The sequence below is a fragment of the Otolemur garnettii genome, unplaced genomic scaffold, assembly GCF_000181295.1.
Source record: "Otolemur garnettii isolate 467f Iridium unplaced genomic scaffold, OtoGar3 scaffold00289, whole genome shotgun sequence".
Classification (NCBI taxonomy): Eukaryota; Metazoa; Chordata; class Mammalia; order Primates; family Galagidae; genus Otolemur; species Otolemur garnettii.
In genome coordinates, this window is record NW_003852684.1 from 880421 (window position 1) to 901996 (window position 21576).

General features: G+C 42.9%; 1 protein-coding gene across 1 annotated transcript in view; it reads right to left on the reverse strand.

Moving 5' to 3' along the window:
• Positions 1-16692, reverse strand: part of SPACA7 (sperm acrosome associated 7) — a 17239-nt gene extending 547 nt beyond the window's left edge. Inside the window, exons 1-5 of the mRNA XM_023508913.1 lie at positions 16602-16692; positions 11290-11346; positions 8456-8557; positions 7968-8075; positions 6599-6694 (exon numbers count right to left, since the gene is read on the reverse strand). Coding sequence (XP_023364681.1) covers positions 6599-6694; positions 7968-8075; positions 8456-8557; positions 11290-11346; positions 16602-16692 — 454 coding nt within the window. The remainder of the gene's footprint in view (positions 1-6598; positions 6695-7967; positions 8076-8455; positions 8558-11289; positions 11347-16601) is intronic.
• Between the last annotated feature and the right edge of the window lie 4884 nt (positions 16693-21576).

Here is a 21576-nt window from a genome sequence, read left to right on the forward strand (position 1 = left end):
TATTCTCAAAGCATGGGAAGACCCGCCTGTCATTAGTTTCCCCCAAACTCCATAGGAATGCAACTTGGAACACTTAAGAAATAGTTTAGTTGAGCACATTTCTATTTCTTGAACACACATATAGTAACTATTTATGATGGGTCTGTCTCAGTCTCTGACTTCTTGGAATACAAGGACCTTCTCTTTATCTATCTAGTACCTGGTAGGTGCTCAATAGATATTATCAAAGAAGTGACTCTTCTGTTGGCATTAACATTAATAGGAAATCAATGAGTATGGAACAAATTTATACATGTCCTATGGGCTACTTAGAATTTAACAGATCCCAAAGTCTTAAACTGAACTTTAGGCACAGTTGATACATTGGGAATGATGCTATGGACCACGGGACTTTTCAGACACCCTAGGAGTCACAGGTCATGCAAGGAGTTCTGGCAATAAGGAAGAGAAGATGTTTGTAGATCCATTATCCTCCATTGCTTCAGGTTTTAAAAATATTAATATAAATTATTTTAAAGATCTCAGTTTATCAGTTTATTTTTTAATAAATATGATGAGCCCATGGTATAATTTTTAAATTTTAGAAAAATTAAAAAATAAAGTTCTTTTAATAGTTAACCACCTCATTACCAATTTCCTCCTGTGGGCCACAATTGTTATCTGTTCCTTGTATATCTTCCCAGGGATAATCTGTACCATGGAGATTGTTGCCAGCTTCATACTTACACTGAATATCTAAAGTCACATTTAATATTTTTAAAAGTTTGGCACATAATTCAGATTAACTGATTTGTGAAAATAAATTCATCCATCAGTTAGAAAAATTATGCAATTATAAAGATTTTTGCCTTCAGTGTGCTTACTTGTAGAATATAATCTCTAGCCTCAGGAACCCCAGGGAACCTACATTACAGTCACATTTATATGGTCCCTGTATGTGTGGTTTTATGTGTCTGTCAATGCACCTGATGAGGCTTGTGGGTAATTTTTAGTCTTCATTTATAGATGAGCCTTCCATGAGGCAAAGAAGCCTGCCTAAGGTCACAGAAATAGTACATGGCTGAGCTGGGAAGGAGTCCAGAGGGCTCTGACCTCTGGTCTTTCTCTTTTCCCCACAGTTGAGATCTAGAGTTCCAGGATTCTCAATAGAACTGGGTGAGTAAAAGTCTAGTTTTTGAACTTTATGTCTGGAAAGGCTGGAGTAAAAAGAACCAGACTTATCTTCCAATTTAATTAAAAAACAAGAAAAGAATATGATACATGATTTTCCATACATTAGACAATAGGCAGCAAAATCTAATGATCCTTGTGAATTGGAAAACAATTGAGCAAACCCTTAGTTTTGAAATGATGCAGTGACAAAGGCTTAAGGAACTCAACAGTCAGTTCCCTTTGAATTCCTGGAAGGTCCTCTGAAGAATGATGGGTGACAAACCAAGCTCATTCACTGACTGGAATTTATACCTAATTCTTCAATGCCCAAACACTGATGAACATTCACAAACATCAAGAACATTTGGAAACTACGACTTCACCAAACAGACTAAATAATGCACCAGTAACCAACTGCAGAGAAAGGAAGATGCGTGACCTCTTGGACAGCGAATTTTATAGAAAAATATAGCTGGTTGAGGAAGCTCAGTGAACTTTAATAAAACACAGGAAATCAATTCAGAAATTTATCAGAGAAATTTACCAAAAGATTGAAATAATAATAAAAGTCCCTCCAAAAATCTTAGAGCTGAAAAATACATTTGATGAACTGAAAAATGCAGCCAGATATATAAAGCAAACATTAATAGATATAAAGAGAGAAATAGAATGTAGAACATTAATAGTAAATGCAGTTTCTCAATAGCAGAATCCATCAAACAGAAGAAAGAATCAGTAAGCTTGAAGACAAATTATTTGAAAATACACAATCAGAGAGAAAAGAATAAAAAAGAATGAAGAACATGTACATGATCAAAAAAATTCCGAGAGAGTGAGTAGAGCAAAAGATAAGGCTAGAAAGTTTATTCAAGGAAAAAATAGAGAATAAAAGGAATATCTAGGCATAAGAATGTTAAAGATCACCAAACAGATTCAATTCATTTAAGATTACCCAAGGTGTCTAATAATCAAACTCTCAAACATCAAGGATAAAAGCATACTCCTAAAAGCAGAAAGAGAAAAGAAGAAAATGACATCTAAAGGATTTCTAGTGCCAGTCTACTGTCCACTGGCAGTAGACTTCTCAGTGGAAACTTACAGGCAGAGGAGAATGGGATGACATAGTCAAAGTGCTGAAGGAAGAAAAAGCCCTCTAACTAAGAATACTGCACTCAGCAAAGATATTCCTCAAATCTGAAAGAAAAACTATGATTTTCCCAGAAAAACAAAAGCAGAGGGAATTCATCACCCCAGACCTATATTACAAGAAATACTAAAGAAGATTTTTTTGGTCTGAAAGAATAGGATGTTAATGTGTAATACAAAATCATCTGAAGGTATAAAACTTACTGGTAGAGTAAATAAATACATAGACAAATTTAGAATACTCTAATATTGCAATTGTAGTGTACAAACCACTCATATCTTTAATATAAATAGAAAAGACAAATGTACCAAAATAATAATATCTCAAATAATTTTTAAGGATAGACAATATAAAAAAGATTTAAGTTGACTTAAAAATGCAAAATGTGGGAGGGAAAGAGTTAAAGGTTTGGGATTTTTTAAAGCATTTTTCTCTGCTTATTTTTCTTTTCTTTGTGATCAAAGTTAAGTTGTCAGCAGCTTAAAATAACTTAAAAATTTAAGATTTTTTTATTTAAGCTTCCCAGTAACTATGAAGTAAAAGCTTATAATAAATATGCCAAAAATAAAAAGCAAGGAATTATGACATATTAGTGGAGAAAATTACTTAATTACAAAGGACAATAGTAAGAAAGGAAACAAAGAGTAATAAAACAACCAGAAAAAAGATAACAAAATCATACAATGTCTTTACCTATGAAAATGTAAAGTGACTAAAATTTTAGAGGAGTCAATCAAAAGATACAGAGTCAATCAAAAGATACAGAGCATCTGAATAGATAAAAAAATAAAGCTCCACCTATATTCTGCTTACAAGAAACTCACTTACCTACAAAGACATATATAGAAAGTAAAGAGATGTAAAAAAGATATCCCACACAAATGGGAATGAGAAAAGAACAGAAATAGCTATAATTATGCCAGATAAGATAAACTTCAAGTCAAAAATTTAAAAAGAGCTAAAGAAGGTCACTATATCAAGATACAGGAGTCAATTCAGCAAGAGTATATAACAATTATAAGAAAACATGCAACCAATATTGGAACAGCCAAATATATATAGCAAATACTAAAGGATCTAAAGAGAGAAATAGACTGTAGTACATTAATAGTAGGGGACTTCAGCACTCATCCAGGCAGAAAATAAATAAAGGAAGATTTGAGTTAAACTATCTTCTAAACCAAATAAACCCAACTGACATTTACAGAATATTTCATCCAACTATTGTATGAAACACTTTATTCTCATCAGCACATGAAACATTCTCTAGGATAGGCCATGTGTGTTAGATCGCAAAATAAGTCTCAACAAATCAAAATCATATCAGCTATCTTTTCTTACCCCAGTGGAACAAAGCTAGAAATAAACAACAAGAGGAACTTTGGAAACTGTACAAATACACAAAACTTAACATGCTCCTGAACAATGAATGAATCAATGAAAACACTTTTATTTAGATCAACTAAGAAGAAAAGAGAGAAGAGGAAAATTACAATGAAAACAAATGAAATTTAAAAAATTATGGGAAGACATAAAGACCTCTATGCATATACATTTGAAAACCTAACAGAAATGAATAATTTTCTAGGAAAATATTGACAGCCAAAATAGACCCCATTTGATTAAGAAATCTAGATGAATCATTTTCCCTAGAAGAAATAAAGTTATAAGGAATTACCCCAGGAAAAAAAGCACCTGGATGAGAAAATTTCACAGGGCATTTCTAATAAATCTTGAAAGAATAAATGTTTCCAGTGCTCTATACATTTTCATAGAGGATCAAAACAGAAGGAAACATTTTTTAATTCATTTTTATAAATCAGGAATAACAAAGATATTTCCACATGATAAAGACAGTAAAACAAGCCCCAAAATCTATAGAGTAATTTAATTTGTGTATAAAATTCAAAAATATCAAATAAAACAGTGCTGAGCAGAATCCAACACCATTTAAGAAAATGAACAATATGACAAAGTGGTATTTATTTCAGAAATCCAAGGATGGTTCAGTATCAGAAAACCCATTAATATCAATACTATGTTAATAGATCTTAAAAAGTGGGCCAGGTACAGTGGCTTATGCCTGTAATCCTAGCACTCTGAGAGGCCAAGGCAGGTGGATTACCTGAGCTCACCAGTTAGAGACTAGCCTGTGCTAGAGCTAGCTCTCATCTAAAAATAGCTGGGCATTGTGGCAGGTGCCTGTAGTTCCAGCTACTTGGAAGGCTGAGGCAAGAAAATTGCTTGAGCCCAAGAATTTGAGGTTGCTGTGAACTATGATGCCACGGCACTCTACCAAGGGTAGCAAAGGGAGACTCTGTCTCCCCGCCCTCCCCCCCAAAATATATATATATATATACATCTTAAAAAGTGCAGTTATTTCCAAAGATGGTATAAAAGACCTTAACAAAATGTGAAAGAATTCTTGAATACCTTCTTTACATGCTGAAATATGTAAACCTCTGTACTAAAGAAAGAATCTTACTGCATACATACCAGATGCATGCTTACTAAGGTCAACAAGGCAAATGTTCCCACTAACTCTGCCACTATTAATCATTTTCCTAGATCTATTAGCCAGTGCAATTAGGCAAGAAAAAGCAATGAGAGCATAAAAATTGATGAAGAAGAAGAAGAAAACGATTTCTACTTAATAGATGATAATATAGTGTATCTGGAAAACCCTAGATACTCAGTGATAAAACTAACTCAGTTAATAAAAGAATTCAATAAGAAGTAGAAAATAATCAACCTGCAGAAATCAATAGCATTTATACATAAAAATAATAAGCCTTTTGGCCAAGATCAAGGATATGTATACAAAACACACATAGATAGAGAAAATCTAATTTGTATTAGCAACAAAGGAGATTGAATACTTAATAAACTTGCCATGACGGTATAAGGCCTAAATAAGGATATTTTTAAATACTCCCAAAAGATAGGAAATAAGAAGGAACAAATGGAAAAACTCAACATCATAAAGATGTCAGTTCTTTCCTAAATTATTTACTCATAATAAAAATTAATTATATGTAATACAATCCCAGTAAAAATATCAAGTTTACAGAAAAAGAAATTCCACGCATTACTAAAAAATACAAAAATAATCAGGAGAATACTGCAAAAGAAAAATTAAAAAAGGGAACTACCTAGGGAGAAATCTATCCCAGAGGTTAAAACATACTTTAAATGAAACAATTTGATGCAGACAACTTAACAGATAAATAGAACAGAGAAATATGATTCATGCATGAAAAGACATTAATGCATATGGAAATTTAGTATGAAACATAATAAATGTGGCTTTGCAAATCATGGGGGCAAAGATGGACATTTTAATGAAGGGCTCTGAATAACTGGGTGGCCATTTGTAAAAAGGCAAAACTAGAAACAGATTACACCATACCCAGCGATAAATCCCAAATGGATGAGATATCTAATGTGACAGACGAAGATATTCCACACACTACTAAATAGAAATCCTAGAGGCAAGCATGAAAAATGCCTCTTCAGCCTCAGTGTAGGGCAAGATTTTCTAGCAATAGCATAAAAGCTAAATGCCAGAAGATTCATAATTTTTCGTTGTTGTTGAGACAGAATCTCAAGCTGTCACCCTGGGTATAGTGCTGTGGCATCACAGCTCACAACAACCCCCAACTCTTGGGCTTAACCTATTCTCTTGCCTCAGCCTCCCACGTAGCTGGAACTACAGGTACCCACAACACCCAGCTATTTTTGTTGTTGTTGTAGTTGTCATAGTTGTTTGGCAGGCCAAGGATGGATTCAAACCTGCCAGCTCCGGTGTATGTGGCTGGCACTCTAGCCACTGGGCTACAGGCACTGAACCAAGATTGGTAATTTTGACTACACAAAAATTGAAATTTTTGCATGAAAAATTATAAACAGTTAAAATCCAACTGGAAAACTTGAAAATAAATATTTTCATATACCTACATCTCAAAGTTCTAATATTCTTAAAATATAGAGAACTCTTAGATGTAGAGGATAAAACATCAAAAATGTAGTAGAAAGTGAGAAATTGGCACAAACATAACATTGACAAAAGTGATATGTAATGGCCCTTAATCACATGAGATGTTTAAACTCACTAATAATTAGAGAGCTATGACTAAAAACAAGCCCAAAACACCAGTCCTCACCATAAGACGGGAAAAAATTTAAAAGTACAGCCTCTGTTTGGGGAGCCTGTTGGGAGCTGGTCCTCTCAGCCTCCCTGGCCTCTCTCTCTCCAGGGATGTCCCCACCTTGGGCAGGGGACGACCATGTGACACTCACCTTTACTGGAAGTTGTCCCCTCATTGCCCACTGACGACTGTGAGCCTTTGTATTTCTTAGAAACACTGGCCTTGAGATTCTCTTTAGTGCTGGCTTCTTTAATGGAGAACATGGAAAAAATGGGGGAAAATTTTCTTTATAAGCAAATAAACATTTGGGTAATTTAGAAACAAATGTTAAACTGAAGTGCTACTCTTTCCAAATTTTATTTGAAAGGTCAACTTGCAAACATGGGATCAGACCTCATCTGACCATTCGAGCCACGCCAGGGCTGCCTGGGAAGTATCAGGCTGCTCATGTCTCTATTTTTCATGTTACCTGGCTGAGGTACTTTCTGAAAGCCCCCATTTGTTCCCTTGTCCTCTCGCCTTTTCCCCAAGCCACCTAATCCTAAGAATTCACCAGACACAATTTTCCCACAAGCGGCCCAGCACTGTGCCACTCTGGATGACCTGCACTTAGAACACTTGTCCAGGGAAGCATAAGAGGGGCCTGAACCCCTGCAGATTCCATTCCTCCAGTGGCCCCAGTGTTTCACTGCCCATAGGAAATGGGAGGTGTCAGGAGCCTAGCTGGATACTAACAGACAACTGTATATTAAATGAGGGTGGGGCGGCTCTGTCTTAAAGCAGGACTTCAGTTAATGCACTGTAACCAGACAGTGTGCACAGTCAGTGAGTTGGACAATTCAGAGGCATTAGAAATATAAGATTTAAGTAGTATTGTATTCTTTTTTAAGCCTGGAAATATCTAGTTCAATCCTTCCAGATGCCAGAGGCTACTCACTGGGAGGGCTGTTCAGGGAATGGAGTGAAATGAAGATTCTCAGGGCCCTGGTCACTGTGTCTAATAAGATCCCCTCCCTGTGCCTGAAACACAGTCAGGGTCTGGAGCCATGACCCAGGTCTGCGTGTAGGGCACACCACAGATATCCCGCATGTGTGTCCTAGGTATGGACACACCCTTTCACCCTGTGGGGCTCAAACTTCTCACCCTCTGAGCTTTTGCACATGGTTTATCCAGCAAACACATCTTTGAAGGAGGCCTTCTTCACTCCTGGGGAATGCCTGGCTTTCTGTCTCTCCCTGGGGGTGAAGTGACTTAGCTGAAGGGACCTGCAGCTCCTCCTCTCCCTCTGGGTGTCTGCCATGTAAGACAGCACTTGGCTGTGCCTCTCTGGGGGTGGTTTCCAGGGGGGCCCATGGAGGTGGGGACCCCTCAGCTTGATAGAGACCCAGGAACCTGTCTAACTCAGGGGAAGCAACTGTGTTCTCCCCCAACATGCAAAGATCTTCCCATCTGCATCAGTCTCACTTCTGCCTCCCAGTACATCTGACTTAGGCAGGGGTAATTTCCAGGTTGCATTTACCATTACTGAAAATTTTGTCTTTATTGCCAGAAGAGAAACGTAGATTATCTAATAATTTGTGGTAATTCTCAGCACTGGTATATTGAGAATTAGTATCAACACCAGCATCTTCAGTGAAGAACATGAAAAAAAAGAGAGAAAAGTTTTCTTGATTACACACTTGTGAACATTTTTGGCCCATATTTTATTGTACAATGTTGAATTGGAATGCTAATATAGTTTTCAAATTTTGTTTGAAAATGTGTGTTAGAAAGTGAACCTGTAAAAAGAGTCAGGCTCCATCTGAATGCCTGAACCCAGTAGTCTGGGCCTCAGCAGATGTCGGGGGAGCTAATCTCAGGAACTGAAATTTACATCTGGATGCAAAATCTCAAGAAAATGCTGGCCTTCCTGCTGCTAAATGCATTTCCATTCACTGCTTGGAGATTTCTGATATTTAGTTCTCTAGGATTTCATGAAATTATAGGGTTAAAAAATAAAATACTCACTTTTATCCTCGGCCAGCTTTTCTGCCATTGTTGACAATATGCTTGTTGTCTCAGCCAATGCCGACTTATTTGGGTCCAAAATCTCTTGGACAAGAATTTCATCTTGGGAAAAGCATACAAGCTAACATTAGAACCAGCAGGGCAGCATGGACATCTTTGCTTCGTGCACCTAAGCTGGTTTGTGAACCTGGCAGACAGAAAATTCCAGGGGCCCAGTGGATTTAAGACTTGACTTTCTGAAGAACCTGTCTGGGGTGGGCAGGCTGCTACCTCCCTGAACACGTGCAGAGGAACCAAGACTGTGCAGACGTCCTAGACAGTGAGCGTGGCCCCCTGAGATGTGACGCTGGACACTTGGCCCCAGATGTGGCCATAATCCTCCACCCTGCCCTATGATCACCTGTCTAGTCTCTGAGACTCTCCCAAGCTGTTCCCCATGTATGAATGAGCATCTCTCCTGATTTTTATGTAAATGTGGCCTTCTTTTCTCTTGCTTCATGAGCTTAAAACTTCCAGGGCTCATATGGTGCAAGTTTCTTGGGGCCCTCCTCTGCCCCAGATACTGCACAGGTGCTAGGAATCAAGGACGACCTGGCCTCAGCCCCTGGTCTCTGTCCACTCCAGCCAGCCATGTATGGGAGCTCAGAAACTGCAGCTGTGATTGTGCATGGCGTTGGGGTAAGGGGTGCACACTGAGGGCAGACCCAGACCACAGGGCAGGTAGAGGGCAGGACCTGGGCTGACAGCACAACCAAGAGGCTCTTCCTGGGGCTCTGCCTGAACCATTTGGCCGAGCCCTGCTCCAGTGACCCATGACCTTGCTGGGGTCCCTCTTGTCCAGGGGTGGTCTATCTCTGCAATTTGCCCTCTCTAACTGAGCTCATCATAGCTAAACTGGCTCATGGGAACCAACCTGCTCCCTTTAAAAAGCCAGGAGTGGCCTCCTGGAGACACCAACTCCATCCTGGAAAGTCCTGGAAGATAGGTGGATAACAGCCCAGCTGCAGCAGGACATGCTCCTGCTCACAGGTCAATGGCCATCATTGAGCCAGACAGGCAGGGAGCTGGCCAACTTCCCACCACCATCAGAGCTGGGTGGGGAGGCCGCCCCCAAGGAGGCACCTGAGGCTACGGGATGCTGTTGAGTGTCAACCTGCCTCCTGAATTTGGTGAGATTGTGGCTAGAGAAACTCTCAGGCAGAGATGACACCTGACCAGGCAAGCAGGGCAGGAGCTCTATCTGCAGACCATGTCTAATTTCTCAGATTTACATTCTCTTTCTTCAGAAGAGAAACTGAAATAAAGGCAGACACTGGGCAGACCACCCATAAAAATGACCTACCCACAGCCCGCCATGGTGCTCACTTGGGCTGCAGGAAGCCAGAACCCTTTGGTGATGCTCTGGACACCCAGCAGCAGCTCCAGCACAGCTGTGCCACAGCATCCCTAATTTTTGTCCCTTCTTCTGACTCAGAATTGAACAGAAAAGCCAAATCAGTATCCAGACTAAGACATTTCCTGAGGCTCTGGTGCTTCAGACTTGGATACGGGGCAGAGGCAGCTTCCTCACTGGAGTTCCAGAAAAGGGGTCCCTGTTTCTCAGCAGCACTTGCGTCCCACCAGGAAACCCCTGTCTGTGGTTCCTCAGCCTAGATGGCCTCAGCAACCATAAACCCAGGGCTCATCTGTCACAGGTAGCCATGACAGAGAGGCCGGGAGGTGGGCGCCATGTGAGCTGGGCAGGGCTGTGCTCTGAGACCCAGCTCTCGGTGTTGAGGACTCTCTGGGCCTCAGTTTCCTCAAATATAAAGTAAGAGGTTGGACCACAGCTGTAGGCCCCATCTACAGAGCAGCTCTGGTCACATGGGCACATGCAGAGTATGCCTGGTTCAAAGGAAAATGTCCAGGAATGGCAAACTACACATGGATTTTGAAAATTCAGTGAAAAAAAAACTGAAGATATTAATAATTTTATAGTGATTACATCTTGAAATAATCACACTAAATATGTCATGAAATTTACTTTCATCTGTTTCTATTTAACATGGCTACTAGGAAACTGGAAGCTGCATCTGTGACTTGTGTGATGTCTGTTGGGCAGCCCTGGGCTGGGGCAGTGTCCTCAGTGGCCCTTCCACTCCCCCTAGGCCCCCTGGGGAGGCGCAGATGCTCCAGGCCCCACCAGAACAGCAGAACCCCTGTCCTTATAGGGGGCCATTGTGTTCGTAGTTTCTACACCCGAGGGGGCCTGTCTCAAGGGTACAAGAGACGCTGGTCTCCAGCTGAATGCAGATTCCAATGAGGGAAGACATTTCTAGTGCCTTCTGTGTGGCACACATCCTGCTGACCCACAGAGCAGACTTCACCCACTTTGAGATCCAGGCTCCCAGAGGCCTCTCAGGTCTCATGGTCTAAAATCCTCTTTCCTAATTTCTTGGGAGTTTGACTCTCAGGTGTGGGTGCTAACACTAAGACTGTGGAAACATGATTCTAGCCTCAAACCTAAGCAGCCCCTCTACCACCTGCCACTTGTAGCAAGGTATGTGGGTCATTACAAAAGTTTTGCGATATGAAAGTTAAGAAATGTAAAATCCACATGGAGGGAATCAAATGAAGTCCTCTAGGAACACAGATAAGCTGATCAAGTTGGAACTTATATGAGTGAATCAGAAAGGACGCTGCTGTTGACTGTGTTTCTTGAAAGTGAAATCATGGACCGTAACAGTCTGTCTCAAAACTTTGGTAGTGATCCCCATATTTAGGAAATGCCCACTGACAACCACCCACCCCCTTATGACCAGAGGTGGACATGATGCTGTGAGGAGCTTCCTTACCAAACAGTCCGGGCATATCCTGATTTGTCGAACTCAATAGCATGTCAGTAGTTGGACCTGAAAGGGAGATAAACACCTATGCTTTAGCACTGCTGGTTGAGTTTGAACTTACTCATCTTTACATGGGTATGGTTTTGAAGGATGCCCACCAGTAAGGACTGAACTCTGACATTTTCTCTCAAAGGTCCAAATTCCATTCTAAGAGACTTGGGAGTCAGGTCTCCCAAATCATGAAATCTCATTAACCTATCTTTTTATTAACTGGAATAATGTGGCTTATTTTCCAATCTGACTGAGCAGCCTCCCTTGAGAGAGAGCAGGCCCCCAGTGGAACCCATGCTTCCTTTCTGCTTTCCCCAAGTCTTCAGATGAAGCTCAGCTCTTTCAACAAGTTACCAATGGAAGAATTCCTAAAACCCACCCAAGACTTGCAAGAGACTCCGTTTAAGATGTCCAGCCTTTTCAGGCCAAACTAACGTGTTGACTGATAGTTTTGTCTGCAATTCTCAGCTCCCCAAATGTACGAAATCCACCTCAACACAACCACCTTGGGTATACTTTCTCAGGACCTCTTGAGACTGTTCCTTAGGCCAGGATCATTCATATTGGCTCATATTAAACCTCATAAATATTTTAGCAGGATTCATTTTTCCATCATCATCAGCCTATTCTGGGGAGGAAGGCTTGGCTGGGTCCCAGTGTATCCTGTGAGACGGCCACAGGCAGCTCTCTGAGACCTGGGTTTCTCATCTGGAACTTGGGGAGGGCACCTACCTATGGCTAGTGAGGAGGGAGGACCATCTGCCCAGTGCATGTGAGCTGAAACTTGCCCCCCTGGTCCCTGAATGCAGAGACCATATCCCAGTTCCAAAGGTGACTGGGCTCAGTCAACTGCTCTGAATGAGCCAGGCAGAAAGGGTGGCTCACTCCCTTTTGTAAAAAAACACTTTTACCTCCTTTATGTACAGTTCCTACAATAAATGTATCTGGAAGGTTAGAGAGTCATGGCATGAAACGCTCTCTCACTTCATGGTTCCATTCTGGGAGGCCAGAAGACTCAGAGAGACTCTCACCCAATTTCTCCTCTATAGCAAGCAAGGCGATGTGGATGTCAGTGTGGCCCCATCTGAAGATAAGCAGTGGAATCTTCCAGGTGACCTGAAAGTCTGAATGTCAGGTGTCTTCAGGATCTATGGGCTTCTGACCTGTGGCTTGCCTACCTGTCTGCACGGAGTGATGAGGACACTCCATGGTTCTGAGTGCCGCTTTCTCTTCTGTGGCACTCACCACAAGGCTCCTCCCTCCTGCCACTCATGGCTGTTCCTCCTTGGAGGTGAGGCTTCTCAGTGTTCTGGTATGTTTCTTTGGCTTGATCATGGTTAAGGTCAGCCTTGTCCCTCTTTCCCCAGGTCAAGGCTATGCAAGGCAACCACACCTTCCCCTCCCGAGCTGCAGAGCTCTGGGTAGTATCTGCAGAAATCTGAAGTTTCTACACTAAACAAGTGAAAAAGCTGATTTCTGAATGGTCTTCATGATAGACAATCTGCATACAAATTGGCTCATCTGCACACTTGTGCTTAGAACAATGCCAGGAAATATTTAGAAAGGTCTATGCTGGTGATGACAATTGCTTCTGATGTGCTGACCTTCAGAAAATGAAACAAACAAAAAGTACAGTTCTCTTTGGAGGAGACATTAATGATCATTAGAAATGGGCACAGCTGCATCACACAAGCACTTTGTTAAAAATATTCTTTTCATTTTGTGCCTGTCCATGATTATAATGGAAGTAGTGTGCTCATCAGCCAGTCAGCATGTGCAGTGAGGCAGGGAGGCTCCACGCGGCAGCCTCTGAGAGTGCGGTCCAGGCTGCTGCTTTGCTGCGGCCTCCCTGTCCCCCTCTCACTGGCTTCCTCCCAGCTTTAAGTAGCAGGTGGGTGGATGCACCTTGCTCTTGGGAAAGGCCTGAGCCCTCCAGGTGACAATTATGACGTCCTTGCCTCATTTGGGAACTGGGGTAGCAGTATTCTGTCAGGACCTTGCGCTCTGGTCTCTGGTTTCTGCTACGGAGGGAAGGTGAAGGGAGCAGGTGGTTGAGCTAGCCACCTCATGGGGAGATGAGGGCCAGGGAGCCTGCCCACTCTGTGCATCTACTGCCCTCTCTAAGAGCTGCACAACCATCCCTGCCCCTTAATCAATGGTCAGAACAAAAGGAACTGGTGCCAAGTTCACTAGTTCCCTGGTTGGATCCTGAGTCAACTTCCCAAGACCAGGGAAGATGTTCATCAGACCTTTAACTGCAACCATTTTGTATTTTGTGATTGCCAATTGCCATTTTCCTCTAGTGCTTTCTTGAAAGCTTTTGTAGTCACCTAAACTCCCAAACTTCTTCACCTTCAAGGAGATACCTGGATGCGATGCTGGCCAGTGCTCTGGAATGCAGGTGTCTGATAATGTAAGATTACACCACTTCTCTGAGGAAGTTTCCATAACTGCCAGAGAGAAACTGGTAGACTTAGGAAACTGCTGCCCAAGGTCAAGTGCAACAGGAATTAATTACATGGACTGAAAGATCTGATGGGGAAGGTCATAATTTACAGGAGTTTTGTTTATAACTTTGTTGGTTGTTTCATATTTTGTCTTCCAAATTTGAAGAATTCTTCTCTTTTTCCCTAGCAGTGTTTATAACTTACAGCAATTTGGTAATTCAATGAGATTCTCCTTGCAACAGGAAAAAATTGGAAACATTGGTTGCCTCACCAAAGCTTTGAGTGGAGCATATATTTGACAATGATACATAGAATCAAACATGGCCAGAGAGTTTACAGAGTGATGTTGGCTTGACAGAGCTGATGCATACAAAGCCCGCCTAGAAAATCCCTCCAGGGTGCCTGCACTACAGGTTAGCAAAGGTTACTCTGGGCAGGTCTGGGAACCTCGACATTCTTCGAGATCCTTCAGAAGACAAGAATTAGCCCAGATCTTCAGGTACCACAAGTGAAGTCTGATGGTGAGTTCTCAGCTGGCTTCCAAGACCCCAAAGGCTTTTAAAAGGCAAATCTGAGATCTCCTATAAAGTTCTAGCAAAGCAAACTCAATGGTCGGTTGCTGTTCTTGCTATACTTCCATTAATCTTTTTTGCCTACACAAAAAGTTTTATTTTGTAGACAAGAATTAACATTACTATGGCTACCTTTGATCAACAAAGGAGTAAAATAGAGTGAAAGTTTGTATTTTAATAGAAAGCTATAGTGCATTCTTATGATTTATAATCCTGTTTTCTCTGTTTTTGTTTTCGTAACTTTCTGGTTACAAATGCTACTGCACCTCTGCTTTGCCATCCACCTGTAAAGCAGGCTGGGTCCTCAAGCCTCTCATTTCTGCCAATGTCTGGCTACAACTCCCAAAACGGATAACTCCAATTTTTCTCTTTCCTCCTAACTTAGGACTGGCTGCAAGCCCTGGGAGCTGACCCTCACTCCCAGGCTCTGCCTCGAGCATCTCTAGGACTGCAACTCTGACATTTGTACAGCCACTGAGGTCACCCCAGCAGCAGACGGGAAACCATCAACTGCTGGTCGCTTCTTCAGACACCAGCTGGAGACACTTTGAGCCCAACATCTCAGCTGATTGCTTTTCAGCTTCCTAAACTGAGTTTCTGACTACAAATTTTCATTTTTCCTTTCATGAAACTCCCTTTATTAAATTGCTAACTGCTTGTGCCATCCAGCAGCTGGCCTGCACTTCAGGAGACATGGACTTTTATCATTCACAGGAGAAAAGATGTCTTCGTTCCTTGAGCAGACACTCCTGCTCCTTGGCGTGCCCCCGGCCAGCTCCTCTGAGTCTTCTCCAAGGAGGTCTTGGCCTCGGGCTCCGCCATAGTCGCTTTCTCCAGTTTCAGCACGAATACTGCTGAGTCAGTTTAGCAAAAGCCCCACCCTCAGCCTGACCATCCTCGCCATCTGATCAAATTCCTCCTCCTGCCCTCTGACCACCTTTCCATCCTGACCTGCCTGCAGTAGGATTCCTTGTCAGCTGGCAGGCGATCTCCCCACAGACCCTGCCTGCTCAACCCTTGTTTGCGGATCTGAGTGGCTCCCCCTACCTCACAACTCTCACAACTCCATGGCAGTTGCCCCTGTGAATTATGCCAGCGGTTCTCAACCTGTGGGTCGTGACCCACAGGAACTGTATTTTTCCCCCTCACAGGAACTGTATTAAAGGGTCACGGCATAAGGAAGGTGGAGAACCACTGGACTATGCCTTGCCACCTTTAACAAGGTCACAAATACTTTCTCTTCAATTGGTATTAACTTCTATGAAGAACTTTGCTAACTTTGTTAGTGTAATAATGCTATTCCAGGTGTGCAAAAACTATGGCTTTATCATGAGAAAACATTTTACATGGAATAGTGAGACATCTGGGACAGCGCTAAAATGGTCCCCAAATGACAACTCATGTGTGGGCACACACACATGTATGTGCAGACAAGACAAGCCAGCAAAATACACAAAACAGGTGAAAGTCGGGATGGACACTTGGAGGGTCATGCCGCTCATCCTCTATGAGTGAGTTTGAAGATTTCCATAATAAAAAGCTAAAATAAGTAAATGTGCAACTCTCCCATGGAGTTACAGGCTTTACAATGGCCTCAAAGATAGAAAACTTTTCAGCTTCCTTGGTTCCCAAAAGAATAAATGGTACATTCTGATAGGTGAGGAGGAGAGGGACCTGGGAGGAGGTGGCGTCATCCACTAGATTCAGGCCCATGGTTTTCTGTCTGCTCAATAATCTACCTGGGTCCCTACTGAGAAAGGAGCTTCAAGGGGATGGGAGGAAAGCCTGACTCTTACCAGAACATCTGGAGGGCCCATAAGAACGTGGGTGTGAGGACATCTAGGTCACCAGTTACCAACAGGAAAGGGCAGTGCTGTCTGGAGGTTCAGGGAGGCCCATGAGGGACTTGTGGCCAGTCTCTGGCAGAGAGAGTGTCCACCCCCCTCAGGCCTCTGCCTCTGTCTCATGTCTCCCTCAGGAGAGGCACCCACATCCAGTTCTGTTTGGAGGTGCTCTAAACTATCTCTTTGTCTTCCTAACTAAGTAAAATCTCTTTGTTCCCCTGAAACTTGTGCAGGTTGCCTTTACTTTCTGTCAACTCTGCCTGTGCCACTCTAGTTTTATTTCCAGTTTCTAGTCACTTTTGCTCTCCATTCCCGCCCAGCCTCAGTTGAAGATTTTAGCTCAGCTGAGTGATCCAACCAGGTCAACTGGGTTTGGGGAACCAGGATCCCCAACCCCCAACAGCTACCTGAGGTCGTGCTCAGTGGCTTCAACATGGTCTCCTGCCAGCAACACAGCAGGAGGACAAAGAGGGTCCTCGCTCCTCGGTTCACTGCCATGTTCCCTCAGCTGAAGGAAAGGGCCTTCTCCTCGAGGTTTCCAGCCTATCTGCCTTGGTCTCCAGGAGACTGTGGAATGTTAGGGGCCTGTGACATCACCAACAGGAAGTGAGCCGTGACCTGTCCTGGGGGTGAGGTCGTGGCCAGAGTCCTGTGACACCATGACCAGGAAGTGAGCTGTGTCCTGCTCTGGGGATGGGGTCCAGTCCAGGCACCAGTGACATCATGACCTAAAGGTGAGGCATGTCCTACCCTAGGCGGGGGGTGGAGGGGGTGGGGTTGTGGCCACAGGTTTCCTGCGTTGTGTCTCTCAGTGCAGGAAGTTCCAGGGTCATGAAAAACAAGGGACTGGTGGCCCCAGGGTGCAGCCTGTCATCTTTGGCTTCTCAGCATCAGCCCTTATCTCTCCCAGCTGTTGGACTCTGACCAGCAGGTAGAGAATGTGTCTGTGCCCCCTGTCACCCTCCCAGCTCATGCTCCCTGAGTTCCTGGAGTTTCCCCCTTGGCACCCCTGAGAACCCCCTGAAGGTGTCACTCTGGCAGCTCACCTGACAAATTCTTGTGTCCAGGGCTCAGAGCAGGGTGGCCAGTCCAGGCTGGACAGGGGGTAGGGTCGAGGGTGGAAAGTCCTCACACCATGGAGCTATGTTCTAGAGGGACATGGGATGGGTCCTGGATGGGAGAGACCTAGTGAGGACCCTGGAGATGCTGCTGGCCCACTGTCAACCTTTGTCTCTTTGATTTTTATTGTTGATGTGGAGACCTGAGAGCACATTTTTGTTTATGCTTCATCTTGATAGACGTAGGAGTAATGAGTCTACCTCAAGGGATAAGGAAAATGGTTCAGATTTCTGGAGGGTCCACAAAGACACATTAAGCAGGGTGACATTGGCGGGAACCAAGATGAGTTCCAAGTCTCACCCTGAGTTAATAAGTGGCCTGAATGAGAGAAATCCAAGCCTAAAATCCAGTCTGTGTGATTCTAAGTGTAGTCCACAGCCAGCAACGGCTAAAGAGACTGGACGCACCAGCAGCTCAGACACATCTGAGTGTGGAGCCTGGCCTGTTCTGGGGCAGCAGCTCCAGGAACAGGGTGAGGCTCTGCTGTGCTGGCCTGCGGGTTCCACTGAACACAGGCTGTGAACTTGGTTCCCAGGGCAGAGGGTGAGAAGCCTGACTAGAGTTTGGTCAAGGAGGAGTCTTTGTCAGGACACCACAAGCTTGGTGACTTAGCACAATACACATGTACTATTGCTCACTGTCCCATGGGTTGGCCGGTGGTTCTTCTGGCCTGGGCTGGCTCTATGGGGGCTGGATGGTCTCCCGTGGCCTTGCTGAGATGATGTACTGGAGTCTGGGATGACCGAAGTCACTCTCTGTGGCCACTTAGCCTCCATTGGGCCAGCCAGAGCTGGAAAGAGGGCACGTACACCCTGCCACAAAACCCTCCCTGTGTCACATTTGCCAAAGTCTCAGGGGCCCAAATCCAAGGGTAGATGACCAGGTTCAAACATGGATGCATCGTGCCAGGCCAGCTTAGTTCACGGAGTTCTTCCACCTAGATTCAAAAATCTATTTAACTGATTTTGAAGGAAGAGCCTGGGAAGTCTGTTATGTTTTTAATCAGTGATTTATGAGGTTCTAACTTGAAGAGGCTCTCACCAACTCTTGGGAGATTGGTGGTAAAAATTTTCTTCTTTATTTTTTGTTGCATTTTAGCAAGAATTTTATACATCAGTCTCCTTTGCATTTGTATTTTCATGCACCATTAAAACCAGAAGGAAATTTAACAAATTAATCTATCTATACCAGTTTCTTCGAATGAAGACTTTAATTAATTTGCATACCTGCTGTGGCATTGCACACACTCCCAGCGCTCTTCCCAGGGCTGCATTTCAGGTGAGAGACTCTCTCAGTTATGTGTCAATAGAGATTGGCTCCCACAGCTGCCAAAGTAAGAACTCTTTACAGCTCTTTTGAATAAGCAGGCTTTTCTTATTTTTTTAATTGTTGGAAGTCTAAAAATTCAGAAAAAATTAAAAGAAGGAAAATGCAATCATTTATTTCCATTGTATGGAAAATGAACACAGCATCTTAGAGTATCTACGTTTTTTTTTTAATTTTAGCAAAATCATTTTATCATTTTTATAAATAAGGTAATAATGCATACTCATAAATAATTCAAGCAGTGGAAATATAAAAAGATAAAAATCTAGAAAAGACCCTGCTCCCCCATCAGCCATAACCATCGTGACTATGAGATGCGTGTCATTGAGGACGACTCTGTTTCTGTACGTGTGGGCACAGGTGGGCAGAGACAGTATGAGAATCACTCCTCGAAGGTATGTGCAGACAGACAGGGATGGGGGTAGAAATAGTGTATGCCATTCTCTTAATAAAAATAATTACATTTGCTTCACTTAGATTTAACAGAATAAAACAGACTTGAAGCGATATTGAGGGAACTAGTGGGTGTCCCATGGGTATTTCCCCACCATAAGGGGTGTTGCTCAAAGCTCTCTCTGAAGAAAGGAACAGAAACTGAGGGAAACTTAGGGATTCAGTGTCAATGCATTTTAAAATGCACATTGTTTTGATTCCATGGAAGAATAGCCAACTTCGTGACCTGAGAGATGAGGGGACTTCACTCTCACACCTTTTAATTTCTTCCTCCTACTTCTGTTCATATGTTACATTTTGATTCAAGCGTTTGGGTTTCATTGCTAAGTTTTCACTTCCCCTAAGAAGAGCTCATGCAAACTATAATCCTTGGAGATTCAGACCTGTTGACCTTATTCTCCAACAATGAGAAGACAAGCTGTACTCTTTCCTTATGTTGAAATTAAGTAGCTTAATTAGGATTTACTTTGGTGTTTCTGTTTTCTGTTAAATTTCCCAAGAAGAAAGTATTTTCTTTCGACCTGCAGATTCAACCTTTGTTCATTTCAGGCACTTTTTTTTTGAAGTTTTTGGCGGGGGCTGGGTTTGAACCCACCATCTCTGGCATATGGGGCCAGCACCCTACTCCTTTAAGCCACAAGTGCCACCCTCAGGCACTATTTTTTATCTTATATCTTTTTTTTTTTTTTTGAAACAGAGTCTCACTTTGTTGCTCTTTGTAGAATGCAATAGCATCAGAATTCACAGCAACCTCAAACTCTTAGGCTCAAGTGATTCGCTTGTCTCAGCATCCCAAGTAGCTGGGACTATAGGAATCTGCCACAATGTCCAGCTATTTATTTAATTTTTTTTTTAGGGGACGGGTCTTGCACTTGCCCAGGATGGTCTCAAACCTGTGAGCTCAGGCAATCTACCTGCCTGAACGTCCCAGGGTACTATGATCACAAGTGTGAGCCACCTCCCTGGCCCCTTAGAAAGTATTGTCAGGTCCACCTGTCTGGTTCCCTCCCTCAGGGGCACCAGCTTCCTTACTTGGACTTTCTTTGTCTCTCTTCTGGAACAAGCTGGTATTGCCTTCCCTTTCATTGCAACAGCCCCATTGTCTCGTTAATCTGCACTCACCTGTTGTTACTTGTGGTAATAATTTAGTTTCTAGAAGCACTTATTTTGTTTTTTTTGCTGTTTCTATTATTGTATCATTGTCGTTTATATAATTTTAGGTCCTGAATTTGTTTTATCTTTTTTATTTTCATCCAATTCTAGAGTCAATACGTGTGTTTAAAATATCATCTTTGAGCTTTTCTACAACTTGCTAGCCAGACGCTGAGCTGGGTGGGCTTGGCAGGGAAGATTGGCTGGAGACACTTTGGCCACTGACCACCAACCCCGGGGGAGTCCCCAATGAGTGAGCAGCCAAGACAGGGCTTTGTGGGGCAGGGCAAACCCAGAGCATGGGGGGCTCATTGGACTCACGTTGTTTAGGATTCCAAGTCTTTAAAACAAATCTCTGTACCCGGGAAATTTAAGAAGAAAAACTGAGATGTTGACCTACTGGGAAGCACTGGAATAGTGGGAAGAGATGCTGCTGAACAGTGCGTCTTTTTTTCTTTTTCTTTTTCCTTTTTTTTTTTTTTTGAGATAGAGTCTCACTCTGTTGCCCTCAGTAGAGTGCTGTGGTGTCACAGCTCACAGCAACCTCCAATTATTGGGCTTAAGTGATTCTCTTGCCTCAACCTCCCATGTAGCTGGGACTATAGGCTCCTGCCACAACACTCAGCTATTTTTTGTTACAGTTGCCACTGCTGTTTTAGATGGCTGGGGCCGGGTTTGAACCCACCACCCTTGGTATATGGGGCCGGTGCCCTACCCACTGAGCCACAGGTGCCACCCCATGGACCATGTGTCATTAAGGTACCAGATTCCCCAGTTAGAGAGCATTTTCAAAGCATGATGGCAATTTCTTTCTCTAGTAAATATTCCATAGACACATGATTTGGCAATATACATATGTCCAATTGTTTTAAAACCAGAAGTGACTCAGGCTATTATGATGTAAACTGTTTTCTAAATGAAAGAATTAAAGGAATGTAATTGGGGAAGTATACAAACAGTGGTTAATATGCTGCTTCTTGCAAAGACATATTACAACTTATAATCTTCCTTTATAGTGATGTTGTTAGTGTTTAATCAGGCATGTGAATGTATTTAGGTTTTAAGCCGGGAAATTATTAGCTGGGAGATTGCACTGTTATTTGCTGAGCTGTTTATGTTACATTCTTGTTGGCTCTGAGTTTCTTCCTCCCCAAGCTCCTCTTTCTTGGGTCTCTGCAATCTGTATAATTGTCTTCTGTATTGCTTTAAGTAGAGATGCTGGGAATGATAAACTGTGTCAGAATCACAGAGTTCTGGTGCTTTGTAGGTGGATTGTAGAGACAGGATACTGAGGCCTTAAAGGCAGGAGGGCCTAGATCTGGACAGAGGGCC